A 17,748-nucleotide genomic window follows, 5' to 3' on the forward strand; every position below is an offset into this window, starting at 1 on the left:
GGAGGCATATACAACTTGGTGACTAAAACATTTTTCTCTAAATCTAATCTATTAAGACAATTCAATAAATCCTTATTAATGATCAGAAAGAATCCAGTTTTGCTGGCAAATAAGTCAGTTACCTTTTTTTCATTCTTAAAGAACTACTTGTAAAAGTATTTGGAACAGGAGCCAATGATAGGTATATTACACATTTACAAGTCTCAACACTGCTTATAACAGATAATCTAGTGAACACTGTTTACAGTTTCAATGCAGAGAATGTAAAACAGAGACTTCCCTGGTGGTCCAGTGGTTAAGACTCTGTGCTTCAAATGCAATGGACATGGGTTTGATCCCTAGTTGGGCAACTAGGATCCCACAAATTGTCTGGCAACCCCCCCAAAAAAACCCCATTAACAATGATGACAAAATCAACGACTCCTGAATTAGAAGATGAGCATCACCTTTTACTAAGAAACATCTCCATGGACCAAAACTCAGGAAAAGGAGAATCAATTTTAGACCTCATTCCACAGGACCTCAGTTTCTGAAGTATCAAAAAGGACTTATTTTACGTGTAGGAAGATTCCACAGAAAGGAATCAAGGTAAAACAAAACACGCCAGTGCATGTGAAATAAAAAGGTATATATTCTACATACATTCATAAAAGAAATACTTTAGTTCAAAAAATTAAAAGCCTGATCTAAGATTGGAATTACTGTAGGACGACCTAGTAGTAATGCTTAGCTCTTACTGTATTGATATCAAGTATATACACATGAACTTTAAAAACTTAATATGATATAATCAACAGACAAGTGTGTTACATTTACGTTTATTAAAAACTGCTACAAACAAACAAAGCCTGTACAAAAAACTTGCAACATCTACCCCTGTGGAACTTGTAAGCTCCAGCAACATTATCGCTTAGGACTTCACATTCCCCTGCCTTGGCCTCATAGTCTTCCTCTGTCACGTATCCGTCTTCCTGCCCCACCTGCCATAAACAAAACCAGGACAAAAAACATCCCATAATTCTTATCACTCTGAAACAGTAATCGCAAAAGACATTATCACTCAGGGACTCCCTCTTTCTCTGCCTTGGCCACGCCCTCTTCCTTGGCTGCCATAAACGAAACTTGTACGAAAAAACATACCGTAATCCTTACTACTTTCTTGGGAGACATTATCGCCTAGGACCCCCTCTTCCTCTGCCTCTGCCTCGTCCTCGTCCTCTTCCTCGGCCTCGGCCTCTTCCTGCAACTGAGGGAAGAGAAAAACAAAGTAAGGTAAATTCTCTTCTGTGCTGATGTGACCTGGCCACTGCCAACAGCACCTACAGTAAAGAAAACTTTAACTCAGCTTCTCTCAAATGTAACCTCAGAGTCACCTCTTCCGATACTTTATCATACAGAACCAAGAACTGCTGGCCTAATACCTTAATATTTGTTTCATTTGACTTTATTTATTGAGAAATTCATCAAGGTTTAAAATATTTTTTCTTTGTATCATGCCTCAAATTCACCACAAAATGAAACACAAATGATCTGAACTTCACATAAGATGAAAGAGATTTCATACTAATGGAACAGAAACACTATGTGCCAGTTTTGCTACTGAAGAGAATCCAAGTAAGTTAATTCACGTTAAGAAAGTTTAAGATACACTGCATCAAATAACAACCTCATGATTTTTCTGAATCTTAAATCGTCTGACCCAATCATAATTTAGTACTTTAATACAGTAACAATATCCCTGTTACCTGGTCATCCTAGCTCTGAGCTTCCTATTTTCAGGTATCTATGAATGTTCTTAAAACCCTGACATTTCTACTCATCGTTCAGAGTCTTATCATTCAAAGCAATAGAGTAAATCTAGCACTTCTCTTGAAACAAGGCAGATTAACCACACTTATCTCCCATTCGCTCTGAGGTTCTATTCACGATAGAAAAGAAAGAAAAGTGGCAAATATCCATGGAGCGAGGGCACAGAAAAAATGCAGCAGTTTAAACATCTCAACAAATTTCTAAGTCAGAAAACAGACTGAGAACAACAAATTTTTAGTAAAGGAAGAACAGCCTCAAAAAGACCTAGGACCTTAGAAGCCAAGGGTAAGGTGAGGCAGGAGGCTGAAGACATGGGGGAGAGGCTGACAACCCTTGTTTGGGGCAGCAGACTGGCTAGCCCTCTTCCTATCCTGCAACGCTGATGCCTATTTCCCTGACAGGTAGGCAGGAAAGGAAAGAGAAAATTAACCTAAAGACTTTGAAGCAGAAAGGGTTTGGATTTGAAAACAGTTGCAAAGCGGATGGCAGCAAAAGTCACCAAGCCAGAGGGACGAAGAGAGGGATCAAGTCAGTGTTTTTCGAGCTATGTGGTACAGCCTGAACGGTTTTGTTTTTTTTTAACTGAAAGAGAATAGGACAGGAAACTTAAGGGCATCTGCATGTATAAAGACTAAACAGTTCTTTGTGAAACTTTGAATGAATAGGTCATGATGCAAAAAGTGGACTTCTTAGTGTGGGTGGAAGGAAATGTCTCAAAATCATTGTGCTAAGTTCAGTATTAGTCCCTTTCTCCTGTCCTGCTCCTGCGATGCTGGTTGCCAGACATGTCTCCCATGTGACTACAATCTTTTTCTGAGAAAACCAGTTCCAGAAAAGATTTCCACATCCTAAAATTTGAGGTTGCCTCGGTGGAGAAGCAAATTTACTTTGAATCCACCAGCGAAGGAGTCCAGCCTCCCTTCCCAGAAGTTCTCTTTCCAGGGTCCTTCTTAAACCATGGATGGCCAAAGTGCAAGATACTACAGTAACACCTTCAACATAAAGAGCATATTAAGAGGTTAAATAAAAAGAGAAACCAGAGAAAACAACACCAAGTTTAGAATAAAAGACAGAGAGAAAAGTAAGAGAAGAGACTCAGTCAGTCAGAAAACTTAATTATTAAGAATTCCAGAAAGAAAGCACAGAATAAGCAAAACAGAAGAAATTTATCAAAGGTACACAAGTAAATTTCTTAGCTCTAAAATACAAGAATATCCATACTGAAAGGGCCCACCAAGTACCCAGAACAATGAAATGGACAAAAAGCTAAGTCATTAAGGAATTTCAGAATAGCAGGAATAAAGGGTTCATCCCCAAACGTTCCCAAGTGTGCAGGGAATGGGGAACCAGGCCATGCACAAAGGACCAGCAGGTAAGAACAAACAACACTGGTCTTTTGAGTAGCAATACCAGGAACCATAAGAAACAGCAGGTGTACTCATATGACAAGTATAGGCAATTAAAAGCAACCAACCAATCTGTGTTGTTGGCAGATATAAACATATTTTGAATAGTGCATTAGGTTATAAATATACCATACACAAAAATGTTTATAATCCTTCAAACTTACCAGCTTCCCTTTTCTTAGATTTCACCTTTGGTTCCACATCCACGAGCAGTGTATCCAGAGGTAAGCTGTCTGGCAGAATAAAATACCGAATGTTATTTCCTCGAATACTCAGTGTTTCCAGCTGTACAGGTTCTCTGTTCTTCAGGGTCATTTTCACTGCTTTAAGATGTGTATTCATACTGACGTCTACACCTGGAGGGAAAAAAGAGGGCAATTATTAGCATAAAAAGGAAGGCAACCGATTTATCTATCAGGCCACAGTTGGTACTATATTAGATTTATGAGCTCTATGTTCCAGGAATGGTACGCTAAGGCATTCTAGTTTAATCCTCAATGTCCCTATGGTAGATGGTATGATTATCCCTATTGTGAAGACTAAAATATACAGCCAGGATATAAGAAACGTAACAGTGGTTGTCAGTGAGGGGAGAGAACTGGATTTTTACTAGATTTTGCTCCCCCAATTTACTAAATTTTTATTAAGTGCCTACTGTCTGTGAGGCAGATCTTGCACTGTACTACTTTTGTCTTCTTCCACCACTGTATTTTGAATTCGGAAAAAGCAGGAAAAACACTCAGCCTCCTCCACAACATGTAACACAAAGCTCAGAAGTGAAAGTGAAAGTCGCTCAGTCCTGTCTGACTCCGAAACCCCAGGGACTATCCAGTTCATGGAATTCTCCAGGCCAGAATACTGGACTAGGTAGCCTTTCCCTTCTCCAGCAGATCTTCCCAACCCAGGAATCGAACCAGGGTCTCCTGCATCGCAGGCGGATTATTTATTAACTGAGCTAGAGCAGACTAAATCATTGTTTAAAATCACAGAATTTTAACAGCAAAATTATACTTCCTTAGATACGATCAGTATGTATCAAAACCTTATACTACATGGACTTCCTTTCACAGCAATTGGTGTTGCAAAGTTCTAGCAAACTCACAAAAATCACCAATTATGTAAATATTTCAGAGAGTAGAATGGGGCCATCTGCTAAGACAGCATTTTCTTTCATCAATTCTTTTAAAAAATCTGCCCTTTGGCGGGTGTGTGTGTGTGTGTGTGTGTGTGTGTGCAACATCTACTATCAGTAAAGAATCATAGTGGCTTTAAATATAAAACTACATATCAAACATCTAACATCACTAAAGCAGAGACATCTAAGAAAAAAAGACAAAGAAAATACTCAAAACTGTTATGCTTAGGTAAAATTATGGTTCCTCATCACCCCCTCCCCATTTCCTATGTATGTTTTACCCAAGATAATCAGATATGGAAACCGTATCCTCTATCTTCAAAGACTTTACCATTGAACAGGGGACACAAAATTCTAATAAAAGTAATATGTGTTTTGGAAGATGTAACACTCCAGGGGGCACATACAGGCAAAAGTGGAAAAGGCATAAATCAAGAAAACAGTGGTTACACATAGGATAACCTGAATCCAGTCTGGTATTAGCACAAGAGCTTAAGGGGAGACACATGTAAGAAGGTGCATGTAGTACTCCAGACAAAAGGCATGAGATTTGTACTAAATAAATGTTATTAACCAAACAAAGAATTCTGGCCTGCAGGTCAAAGAGACAGGGGGGAAAAAAGTGTTATAAACTCAGTCCAACCTCCATACCTGTGATTGTTCCATGGACCTGTGTTCCATTCTTTAATTCAATGGTTACAGTTTCGTGACTCAATTTCATCAAAAATCTATAAAGACATATAAGAATAAACAGCAAGTTTTTACTTTTACTACTCCAAAAACGCGTTTACGAAGTCAAAGTGAAATTTCTAGGTGTAGAAAACGTGCTCTGGATGCTGTCTGCACCCATTCCCGTTAACAGTGTGCATTATAATTCCCCTAGTTGTATAGAAAGGGGCCTCAATAACAAGTCACTGAATAGTCATCCATTCCTCACTTCACCTATTCTGCTCTCCAACTTATGAAACAATGCAGAGGAAATTGAAGAGTTCACAGATTCACAACCACATCTAGGAAAGTGAACAATAATCCTACAGTATGATCTAATATGCAACTCATATTCAAGATTTCTGGCCTATAGTATAGTATGTACTCTGTATACTCTACCACAGCATCCAGCACAACTGTAGGATTCCCACAACTGGAGGATTCCCTATGTCCCCACAGGGAGAATCCACTTGAGGGGTGGGATCAGGAGCTTTATATCTAATCCTGGATTGTAACAAGCACTAAGAGTTGGCAAAAATGTTTCCATGATTAAAGGGAAGTCAGCCTTAAAAATGTAACTTTTTAAGAGGTATAGACAGCCATCAAAAAAGGGGAAACTACTTGATCTTGTATAAAAGCAAGTCTCAAACCTGCTCTCATATAAAGAAAAACCCAACTGTTAAATCCTTTCCCTTTCCATATTTGCTGTCAAGGAAAAAAGTCTCTCTTAATGAACTGAATCCAAATACATTTTATCCAGTCCAAGGATATTTCTTTGATAAATAATACATGCCATTCTATATTACCTGGTACTGCCTGTGCTTGGTAATGAGTATTAACAGTGAGCAAGACTAAGCCCCCAAGGAGTTCAAACTCTAGGAGAAGAGACACATAAAATAATTTTTTAAGGTAACTACATAAATTTCAAGCACTATGGAGATACGCACAGGTTTTTGTTGTTGTTGTTTTTTTATCATGAATATAATGTAGCATGAGTAGGAAGGAATCAGATCTTAGTGGACTTCTAACAAGAAGTCTGAAAGGCTGCTAATATATGCAGCAAGAGAGATAAAAGCAAAGACACAGTAAGAAATAGCACAATGTACACAGAAACTATATGTATTACTGCTGAAATATTAAGTCCAAGAAAATGAGTAGAGAAGAGTTGCCTTTCAGGGGATGCCCCAGCTCTGTTAAAGAGTTCTCCTACGAGAACAACAGAAGGGTTTTCATCAATGGAGTGAAGCATCACATTAGATGACAAAGTAGGTGTCTTCTGGGGTTGGACACGACTGAAGTGACTTAGCAGCAGCAGCAGCATACACTTTTCAAAATTGGGAAATGATGCTAAATTTCACTGTATGAGACATTTACCTTTTAAGAAGTGAGATTTAAAAACCTGGGTGGGGAAAAAAGGAAGTCTGAACAGCTTAGTGGTGTCATGGAAGTGGCAGGGAGGGTTCATGGAGGGCAGGACAAAGAAACACTACCATCCAAGCCAGGAACCAAACAAATTAAAATTATTTTCTGATACATCTTTCACTATCTGAATTCCCTCTGCTTACTGAATTTCAGATACTCAGATAATACTTAAATATTCAGGTAAAATGGGATCCTTCAGTATACCACTGAAATGGCATCCAAAGCCACACTATTAAATTAAAAAATCAAAGAAAACAGAATAGTGAAAGATACTTATTAGGTACTTAAATCTGCCAAAACCTGGCAATTTATCAGATTATTAGGATCATCAAGAGTAATAAGTCATGGATGACTCCCAGGTTTTTGATCAGGGTGACAGTAAAATAATAATGTCACCAACTGAGATACTGAAAGAAGTCAACCAAATTGCAGATTTGTAAGTGGCTTGCAAGCCACTTACACAAATAACCGTTTTTTCTGGTGCAAAATACATTCTTCAGGTATTAGAAATTTTGTTTCTATAGTCTAAGACACGGAATAGGATTCAGTACATTCATTAAAATTTATAGAAATACTCTGTCACTGTCACACAGACTGTCTTTAAATGAGACAAACTGATTTCAAAAAGTAACACATAAAACTTAACTATAGATTCAGGTTGGCAGGTATTGACTACACACCAGTTATATCTCAATAAAACTGGAAGGAACACAATGTACAAAAAGTTGACCTTAAATGCACTCTCTAAAATGCCACCCTGAATGAGCATTTTTATATGTTATTTCAAATGTACTAGAAACTATCTACTTGTCTGCCTTCACCACAAAACATAAAACTCCAGGAAGGCAGGGATCCTGCCTGGAAAAAAAAAAAATAAAGAAAATAATCCATTATGAACGTACAGTGTAACAGGTGGCCAAAAACTAGTCGACACTGACAATCCTTGACTGAACAGACAGTAAACTAGCTAAGTTAGTTTATAACTGCCTGCTAAGATAGAAACTTAGTTATCAGAAACCTCTGCTTCTATGTTCCACCTCTCAGTCTCAAGCAAAACCACCAAACCCAATCTATTTGCAGGGAGTACAGAATGAATTACTTCAATCAATAAGCACGTCTTCAGTATGCAAAACTAACCGGCCAAATTTAAACACAGATACAAACCAGAAGAAATCTCGAGTATCTGTGTAATTAGTCAAAAAATACAGCAAACAGATTCTTCCTAAATCAAAAGCTTACTCTACAGGGAATTAATGCAGACTGTATAACTTAAGAGTCTAGGGAGTAACAACAAGAGGGGAAAAACACTAAGAAAACAACTTACGAAATCAAAAAAGTCTGACTTTTTTGATTGAAACATTTGGGAATTGGGTTACATTATTTCTTAATAAACCTCTGCTGCATGCTGAGACGAAGCAGAAAAGTAACCCAGACTAGAGCACAAGTTCGACGCCAATCAAAGTCTACCGACTTTCACCCAGAGCTAAGAGCTTGGGAGCCTGGCGCTGCACCTCTAAGGCCTCTATGACTCTAGGTGGGAACACCCGGTCTGGCCTTTATTTGCACCTCTAGGAAGACAGGCAGGACCCCGGCACGAGCCAGTCTGAAGCCCAGGCCCGAGCGCCTGCGGGGGCGCGGGCCAGGCCCGGCTGCTGTGGCGGGCGCCGGAGGCCGTTGGCAGGCCGCGCGCGCACGCGGCTTTCGCGCCTCCTGCACCGGTAGCAGCCCGGCCTCCCGCTCCGGGCCCCGATCGGCCCTCCCGAGGCCACACTCCGCTCAGTCACCTCCTCACCTCACGAGCTTCATCCTAAAGGCGCCGTCACCCTTTCCGCCCGATAGTACACGAAATCCGACCACCGAGAGCCGAGGTTGGGCGTATGAATGGCCGGAAACACTTACTCTCGGGGATCCGACGTAGAGACCGCGCCGAGCGCAGGGACGCACGGCGGAAACGCTGCGGCCGTGCTTGGGCTTTTCCCTTCCGGCTGCGCAAAGCGCCACGGCGGCCCCTGGCGGTTGGAGGTGTGCCTCGCAACTGCTGAGGGTGTTTAGGGCAGGTTTAGGAGACTTTCAGTATGGAGATTTGAGGAGATTACATCCCCTTAACGGGCAGGGCAGGGCTCCGTGTATTATGCAGCACCAGATTTACTCGTTAATGAAAGTTAGTTCTGGGAGAAGTCCAGAGGATTATGCTAATTCTGTTCCAACAGCAGGAACTTCAACATTGCTTTATGTGCCTGAAGAAAATCACACAATTTAACTGATTATAATATAACTAATGGATACTTTCTCCTTTAGTCCAGGTGATCTCCAAAACTAGAGCTTTAATTTGTATCTCCAGCTTGGACTTCATCCCTGGTCATCAGAATTCCTGAATATTGTGAGGCATTGCTCATCAAACATCAATGTCATCTGGAGGAAATATTAGAATGAAATTCTGTCAGCATGGGGTCTGAAATTCTGCACTTCTAACAAGCCTTTTTATTTTTTATTTTTATTTATTTTTACTAACAAGCCTTCAGTTGATGAAGATGCCCCTAGTCCATGGATCTCAATTTGAGTAGCAAGACTGTAATGGACTTATGTGTGCTACCTTCTCAACATCTATCCCTCTGTCTTCCCAACAGCTCCTAATAATCTCCTGGTGATCCAATGTGGACCAAATGGCCATCATTTTTGTTTTTATTTTCTAGCTTGAAAATTTTTAAGAATTTTTACTCTCTCATAGTATAAAACCATCAAGAGTCCTGAAATAAAGTCAGCAAGAATGGAGGAACAAAGAAAAAGCCTTTATTTGCTGCTAGCTAGAGGGTCAGTCTGAAAATGAGACTCCGCTGTCTTCTTGGAGTTAGCTGAGGTTTTTTATGTTACAAATGGCTTCCCTGGTGCTGCAGAGGTTAAAGCATCTGCCTGCAATTCGGGAGACCTGGGTTCGATCCCTGGGACAGGAAGATCCCCTGGAGAAGGAAATGGCAACCCACTCCAGTATTCTTGCCTGGAGAATCCCATGGACAGAGGAGTCTGGTGGGCTACAGTCTATGGGGTCGCAAAGAGTCGGACACGACTTAGCGACTTCACTTTCACTTTGTATGTTACAAGTATTTAGATTGGCCATGAGAAAGAAAAGAATAAGGAAATGAGAATGCAACCAGCGGGGCAATACAGCTGTTCCATTAATTTTTAGAGGCTGATGTCTTAATGATAAGGGCTTCCCTGGTGGCTCAGTGGTAAAAAAGAATTCATCTGTCAATGCAGGAGGCTCTGGTTCCATCCCTGGGTGGGGAAGATCCCCTGGAGAAGGAAATGGCAACCCACTTCAGTATTCTTGCCTGGGAAACCCCATGAACAGTGGAGCCTGGAAGGCTACAGTCTTTGGTTGCAAAAGAGTCAGACATGACTTAGCAACTGAACATTAGCAGCATGCAAACCCCCACCAAATTCACTTATGCAAATCTTCACCAACACTAACTGTCACCAATCTTTTTATGGACAATTTGATAGGGGTAAAATTAGACCAACAGGCTACAGTCCATGGGGTTGCAAAAGAGGTAGACATGACTTAGCAACTAAATAACAATTAATTTGTTATGTATCAAAAATAAATACATATGGTTTTATATGGTGTAACCTTTGTAAGGATTCCCATGTTCCTGATTGTGGCCAACACAAATACAGTGAATAGACAACTGAGAAGCAGAGGCTCTGGAACTTCCCTGGTGATCCAGTCGTTAAGACTCCATGCTCCCATAGCAAGGGTCAGGGAACTAGACCTCCCATGCAGCAGCAAAAAGATCCCACATGCTGCAACGAAGACCCAGCATGGCCAAATAAATATCTTTTTCAAAAAACAAAAGCCAATTTTGGGGGAATGGAAACTTGTAAATATGGTTTGTGTAGGTGTGTATGTCAGAACTTAATTTATTACAGATAAAGTGGTTTACACACAAAAAAAATTCCACCAATTGTCTTGACAATCTAAAGGTGAAGGTAAATGTATTAATGTCAGATATTTTATCAGTAGTAGATAACCAGCTTTAACCAGGTTGGCAGTCTACTCCCTGGCATTAAGGGCACAGACCCTCTGCTTAGTGGAAAATCCATGCCTAAATTAGAGCTCCCCATCCATATCTTGGGTCCTACAACCTCCCAACAATCAGTTGATTATGACTGTTTACTCTTGTATTTACTACTGGGAAAAAAAAAAAAATCCCCGTATAAATGGGTGTGTTTAAACTTGTGTTGACCAAGGGACAAATGACTGTGTCAAGGATTGAGGATGTGGGGGTGAGGGGCGGCACACAGGTTTTTGCCAATTATCAGAAGATATGGTGGTGGGCCAATGGCTTCACCCACCAAGAGCTCTCATTTTGGTTTTTAAACCATAGCACCTCTCCAGACTAAACTGACAGGCAGCTCTATAAAGTTTTATGGAAGATGATGAAAAAAAAATCAGGTTTCACCAACTTAAGAGGGTATATTGGGGTGGACTTGGCTTCAAAAAAGGAGGGCAGTAAGAACCATGGGGAGAATCCACTTTTGATCACCTCTTCAGATTCTCAAAGGCAAGAGGACTCATTTACTTATCCTCACAGTCCTACAAATAAGCAAAGAGAAGCAGAGAGGGCGTGTTCAAAAGCAGTGTAGAATCAAGAATCCTAGGATCCTGGATTCAATCTTTGGAGGCCTTTGTCTCAACACACGCCGTGACTAAATTTGGTGGAACTTCCTACAATTTCTTGTCAACTCTTGTGCTCTGATGCCCAAGGAGGAAAGTGTGCAAAGAGACGCTGAAGCCCTGCATTTTGGGGAGACGCTGGAGAGCAATGCCGGGAAGGAGGGAGAACGGATCAGTCGCCTCCCCTTTTTCGTACACTGGCTCGTGTGGAAGATGAGAGGTATCTGAACTGGAAGTCGCAGAGAGCAGTACCTGCAACCAACAGAAGAACCGCTGGCGACGGATCTTCAAGACAAACCTCCACCGCTGGGGGCGTGGGTGGCTTTATTCCGAGACGACCGGGGGGAAACAAGGGAAGCGGCTGCCGGTCGGGTACAAGGCGCCCACCCGTGGAGGCGCGCACGCGAGGCCTCCCACCGCGCCTGCGCTGCGGCCGGACGCGGGCTCGCCTCTCCCCGACGCCCCGCCGTCCCGGCCGGGGTGAAAAACGGCGTGACACGCAGTGAGCGTGGCGGCCATCTTCAGCCTCTGGGCACGTCAACGGAGCGGGTTCGGGCAGAAGAAGAGCGTTGCGCAAGCGCGCCCAAGACGGTCCCAGGTAACTCCCATCTGACGGGCGAGGCGTCGCCGTCGTCGCCGGAAGTTTGGCGTTTCTGTGCCGCGGGAGAGGAGGCGGCGGCGGCAGCGGCAGCAGCAGAAGCAGCTGAGTGTCTCCCGATACCCGGATGTGAGGCGGTCTGCTGGCTCGCGTCGGACCCTCGGCCGGGAGCGAAGAAGGTAGGCGAGCGTCCCGCCCGCCCCGCCGCCTCTGTCGTCCTCGTCTGCCTGTGGCCAGCCCCTCCGGAGAGCCGGACGCCTCTGTCCTTTCCCGTCCCACCCTCTGGGTCGCGTCGCCTCACACGCCTTTCCTCCTCCTAGGGTCTCGGCTTCGGGCGCCCCCGGGAGGGAGTGGGCGGTTCCGGGACGCGGTCGCCGGAGGCGGGCAACCAACCTGCGCGGCTCGGCTGCCTGGCCGCCGCATCACCTGCCGCGGCCCGCTGGGAGGTCGGAGGTATTGAGGAGTCGTGGCCAGGGTCTCGCCGGGGCTTCTGGAGCCCCGTGGCGGCGTGCAGCCATTGCGGCGGCCGGGGCGGTGTCGGCCCGCAGGTAGCCGGGCCTCGTCCCGATCTTCTCCCCCGAAGCCGCTGCTCCAGCCCCGGCGGAGCTGCTGTCCTGCGGCTCGCTCTGCTGCCCGCCGCCCACCCGCTGACCCGGCGTGAACCCCGAGGCCTCTGCAGTCTGCGGGCTGGGCTGTGGGGATCCCGGCTTCACGATCCTTAGCCTGGGAGGGGAGCGGTGGCCTGGGTCCAAGGTCAGAGAGGGATTCTGGTTGGACCCGAGGATCTGGGCGCAGGCCAGGCTGCTCTGGAGTAGAAATTGGGTTTGTTGAGGGCCATCGCGAAGTTTGTAGAGAGAGATGCGAGCAGAAGAGAGTTGAGTCCTCGATTTTGATCCCTGTTCACAAGATTATTTTACAACGGGGGTTGTTTTCCTCGGGCAGAATGGGAGAGATAGCTACTCCAAAAACTGGAGAACACTCCCTCTCCCACACCCTCAAGCTTCCCCTCCCCCATCCCCAATTTTTTTTTTTTTAATTGAAAACCCACCTCATACAGTAAGGCTTCTCTAGTGGCTTAGATGCTAAAGAATGCCTGCAGTGCAGGAGACCCAGGTTCGATACCCGGGTTGGGAACATCCCCTGGAGAAGGGAATGGCTACCCACTCCAGTATTCTTGCCTGGAGAATCCCATGGACAGAGGAGCCTGGCAGGCTGCAGCCCATGGGGTCGCAGAGTCGGACACGACTGAGTGAGTAACACACGCACAGTATTTTACAGGAGACGGGGCGGGGGAGGAGGGAGTAAGCTTTGAGGTTTGAAAAGTACTGTGAACCTTGTTTTCCGGTAGCCTTTGGATGGCTGAAAAGGGATTCTTTCTGCAGGAAGTACTTGCAGCACAGAGTATTTAGATAGTATTATCAAATGCCGTTTCAGTAAATAGCCTTTGCAGGAACCAACAAAAGAATGCTACTTAGTGGAACAGTAGGATGTGGGTGTACTTTGTTTTTTTCCCACCTCAACATTTTTTTTTAAAAGCTGGGTAAAGCACGAGTTCAGTTTAAAATATTTTGAATGCCGTGAATTATGCTATATTCAGCGACTTCTGGTCAGGTCTTTAGTACGCCCGGCACCAGCGGCAGTGGAACTGGGTCTAATTTGAAAAACTTAACCCCCATGGACAGAGGAGCCTGGCGGGCCACGTCCATGGCGTTGCAAAGAGTTGGACACGACTTAGCGACTAATACACTAAAAAATCTCGCCGTGGAATTAGATATGAGAGTAGGATGAAAAGTGCTTAATTTGGAAGCTGCAAATTGAGGCCTAGAGCTTGTGCGGAAGTGAGAAAGCTGTAACACAGACACTTCCCCTTTTTAGGCAGAATGCAGTATATGCCCCTAGGTCAGATGTGTTGACTTTGGAAGTACCCGACTTAGAAGAAAACTTGTCCTACTTTATGCACATCTGCTCATCTTACTATTTCTTGGGTAAAGAAAATTCATTGATTACTATTATGATTTTGTAGTGAAAAAGTAATTGTTTTAACATCAGCTTTAAGCAAGATTTTGTGGTAGCCCTTTAAATCAATACATTATGCTTCCAGAAGAACTGGGAAAAGGCCCTAATTAATGAATGTCATTAACCCCTTTTGCTGGGTGGCCCTTTTTAGCTTGGTCATTCATTACAGCACAAAGCTGACTGTAATTATTCTAATAATGAAGGAGACTGGCATTGCACAATGGATTTTTTTTAATAGTTAAAATGTTTATCATGAGATTTGTTACCTGATTTATATTATACTTTGTGAGTAAGTTGAATAACCTCAACTGAAGGTGATCAGAAGTTGAGACGGTAGTTAGAAACTAACTCCAGTGAGATTTTAACCATACGTAATTTGCTTAAGGACTCGTTTACACCCCCCCCCCTCCCCCCCCCCCCCGCCCGCCCAAGCCCAGACTTTAATGTTTTCCTGTGCATCCTTTTTCCTTGGCACAGTAAAAGTTCTTTGGCTCACTCTCTGCCTAAGTTCTTTCTATCAACTACTGTGGTTACTTTTGACGAATAACATCATTCTGTTGACCTGACCACCCTGTCTTCTTTTTTGCGAGAGCTACATTTTATGCTTAGTTGCATTATAGTACACCTGAAGAAGTCAAGATTTATGTCATCTGCTCTCTTCAGCTTACTTTAAAGATTTATGGCTGTGTATGTGAAATTCACAAGAGATAAAGCTCAGTATATAAATTAAAATGGGGTTTAAGATGTTACTTTTTAAATTTTTATTTTATCAGCCACACCTCATAGTTCGCAGGATCTTCATTGCCTGACCAGGGATTGAACCCTGGTCCTGGCTTTGAAAAGGTAGAATCCTAACTCCTGGACTGCCAAGGAATTCTCTTAAGTGTTACTTTAATATAGTGGTCTCAAGCTTTTTGGTCAGGATCCCTTTACATTTTTCTTTTTTTTCCCCTTTACATTCTTAAAATTATATAGGACTCCAAATAGCTTTTATGTCTGTTATATCTATTGGCAGTTACTATATATTAATTTAAATATATTTAATATATAATAAATAGCTAATAATAAATAGCTAATAAATAATTACAGGTTAATATAAATAACTTTTTAGAAGTTCTCCCGTACATGTTGTATATGACAACCTTAAGCATAGTCTCTTTTTTTTTCAAACTTCAAACTTTTTATTTTGTTTTGGGGTATAGCCAGTTAACTGTGTTGTGGTAGTTTCAGGTGAACAGCTAAGGGACTCAGCCGTAAATATACATGTATCATCTTTCCCAAGCTCCCTCCCATAAATAACTTTAAATGAAAAACTACTATTTCCTCCCTCCCCCCAAAAAAAGATTAGGGAAAAAATAGCAACTGTTTTACATTTTTGTAAATCTCCTTATTGTTTGACCTAATAGAAGACAGCTGGATTCTCCTATCAGTTTCTGCATTCAGTCTTTATGTTGTTCTGTTTGAAGCATAGGGCCAGCTGCACAGGAATGTGTTGGGAGGAGTAATTGAATAACATTTTGAATTAATTGTGATATTCTTTGACTTTACAACAAAACTCAACAAGTGGTAGTTTCTTAACAGTTAGTTGTGGTGTGGAGTCTGAAACTATATCTATATCCTTCTCATACGGTGTTGCATTAATTTCATTGGTCTGTTTGCAGTTTGAATTGATCTTTTACTGGTATATAATTTTAATCTCATGAGCTTTTGAAAGGGTCTCTGGAATCTGCAGGATCCCTGTACCACACTTTGAGAACTACTGCTTTAAGGTAAATAATTTAATTGTTTAGAATTAATGTAATTACTGAAGCTGAAAGGGATAATGGTAGTATGGAAAGAGTTGACAAGTAGTTAAGTGAAATGAGGCATAATTAAGACAAACATTTTCTTTTTCATGCTTTCTTTTCATAAAAAATGTTACATCAGTATATTAATTATTACAGCAAATTATTATAACTAATACTTGATAACTGCTTACGGTTCTAGGAACTGTTCTAAGAACTTGGTATTAGGAAATGAATGTTCCTGTTGTCATTGTTGCTGTCATATTCATTTTTGGGGGGCTTTATTTTCTTGATGTGGGTAGATGGTAGTATAATAAATTGTGGAGAATGGCAATAGTGGAATGACTTGACTGACAACTGAATTTAAGGTGCCTTTAAGACATCAGGATGTATATGTCCAATTTGTTGTTGGATATCTGAGTAGCACTAAGGATGGAAATTGTGTTGGGCTATTCGTTTGTATGTTAGTGGTCTACAGGTAGTAATCGAAAGTATGAGTATAAATGAAATGAGTTAATGTGTGTCTTTTGTGGTAAGAAACCAAACCTTGGGGAATACTAATTTGTAAGAGACTGGTGGAGGAAGAGAATTTAAAAAATTAAATTGTCAGTGTCTGTCTTAAGAGTTTTAACTAATGATGTTGAGAATAACGTTGTTTTACTGAATGTCTATTATAAATCTAGTGTAATAAAGAGATTTTTGTCTTTGAATGTTTGGAAAAATTTATTAGGGATAGTACCTTGTATTACTGTATGTTTCTGTTCCATTCTCTGTTAATGGTTTATTGTTGCTTCGGTTGTAACATTTTATATGTTTTTGGCTAGTGGTAATTCATTTAATTTTATGTTCCTTAACATGTTTTTTTAATTTCTAAGTATTTTGGGGGCATTTTAGAGCGTGAGAAACACTTGGATTACCCTAAATAGGGGATAATGAATGGATTGGCATGATACACAGAGAAATAAGGAAGAGAAGACTGTATTTGTAGAGCCAGATCTTGTGGAAGGAGAAAACAGGAATCACCAACACTAGGCTTTACAGAAATCAGAAGTTAGTTCAGGACTCAGAAGGTTGCTGAGAAAAGGTGCAGCTCTGGCATTTGGCTTACTTACAAGATAAGCCAAATGTTCATCCAGGGGTGATTTTTGCCTTCCAGGAGACATTCAGTATTGTCTGAGAATATGAATATATTTGATTGTAACAACTGAGGGCAAAGTGCCACTGCTATCTAGTAGGTATAGACCAGGGATGCTAACTGTTAAAACATCCTCCATGCCCACACCCCCATACTCCCTGTCAAAGATTTTTATTTGCTCCAAAATATTAGTAGTGGCAAGATTGGAAACCTTGCATCATAGTGACTGTATTGGCTGCTTTGGTGTCAGGAATCAGCTGGAGAGCGTAGGGACAGGAGGTTCAGAATATTAACTACTTATGAACTCCCTGAAGGCCCCCACCTTTGTTTTTTAAAGCAGGTACCTGCGGCCATGGTGAATTTTCAGAAGAGGTTATGAATTTGACAAGCCACCAGTCTCAAACATAGAGTTTCCGTATTGCCCAGCAGTTATATTCTTGGGTATATATCCAAAAAACTTGAAAACATATGTTCACATGATAACTCATTCAGGATTATTCATAGCATTGCTCATGATCGCCAAAAGGTAGAAACATCCCATCAAACAGTTTATCTACTGATGGATAGGTAAATAAACTGTGATATACATATACAGTGAAATAGTATCTGCCAGTAAAGAACAAGCTATTACAGATACATGCTGCAAACCTACTGAATGGAGAAGGAAATGGCAACCCACTCCAGTGTTCTTGCCTGGGAAATCCCATGGACAGAGGAGCCTGATGGGCTACAGTCCATGGGGTGATAAAAGAGTTAGACGCGACTTAGCAACTAAACAACTCTACTTGAGCCCTGAAAGTGTTAATGTTAAGTGAAAGAAAGTGAAGTCGCTCAGTCGTGTCCGACTCTTTGCGACCTATGGACTATAGCCACCAAGCTCCTCCATCCATGGGATTCTCCAGGCAAGAATATTGTAGTGGGTTGCCATTTCCTTCTCCAGGGGATTTTCCTGTCCCAGGGATCGAACCCAGGTCTCCCACATTGCAGGCAGACGCTTTAACCTCTGGGCCACCAGGGAAGCAAAAGAAGCCATCCACAAAAGGCCATGTGTATTGATGAT

The 17,748-nt window shown here is 42.1% G+C and overlaps 2 protein-coding genes across 16 annotated transcripts in view; one reads left to right on the forward strand and one right to left on the reverse strand.

The window, feature by feature from the left end:
* Positions 1–802: 802 nt before the first annotated feature.
* Positions 803–11,570, reverse strand: SNRPD1 (small nuclear ribonucleoprotein D1 polypeptide). Of its 3 annotated transcripts, none has more exons than XM_042239335.2 (5): positions 11,408–11,570; positions 5,002–5,078; positions 3,380–3,571; positions 1,141–1,246; positions 803–980 (listed from the first exon to the last, which is right to left on the reverse strand). In XM_042239335.2, exons 2-4 carry the CDS (start codon positions 5,069–5,071, stop codon positions 1,170–1,172), a joined length of 339 nt encoding a protein of 112 aa, XP_042095269.1. In that variant the 5' UTR covers positions 5,072–5,078; positions 11,408–11,570; the 3' UTR covers positions 803–980; positions 1,141–1,169. The 3 variants fall into 3 exon arrangements, with proteins under 3 accessions (XP_042095269.1, XP_042095268.1, XP_004020533.1); XM_042239334.1 differs by lacking the exon at positions 11,408–11,570 and adding an exon at positions 8,380–8,405; XM_004020484.5 differs by lacking the exon at positions 11,408–11,570 and adding an exon at positions 8,273–8,405.
* A 231-nt stretch (positions 11,571–11,801) lies between these two features.
* ESCO1 (establishment of sister chromatid cohesion N-acetyltransferase 1) overlaps positions 11,802–17,748 on the forward strand; it is a 43,440-nt gene continuing 37,493 nt past the window's right edge. For 8 of the 13 annotated variants that reach the window (XR_009598209.1, XR_009598210.1, XR_009598208.1 and 5 more), the window contains exon 1: positions 11,802–11,932. The gene's annotated coding sequence lies outside the window, so the exon portion shown is untranslated. Of the gene's footprint in view, positions 13,003–15,430; positions 15,539–17,748 lie in introns of all 13 variants that reach the window. The other 5 variants (XR_009598211.1, XR_009598212.1, XM_060405401.1 and 2 more) reach the window with 2 other exon arrangements.

The sequence above is a fragment of the Ovis aries genome, chromosome 23, assembly GCF_016772045.2.
Source record: "Ovis aries strain OAR_USU_Benz2616 breed Rambouillet chromosome 23, ARS-UI_Ramb_v3.0, whole genome shotgun sequence".
In the NCBI taxonomy this organism is placed as follows: Eukaryota; Metazoa; Chordata; class Mammalia; order Artiodactyla; family Bovidae; genus Ovis; species Ovis aries.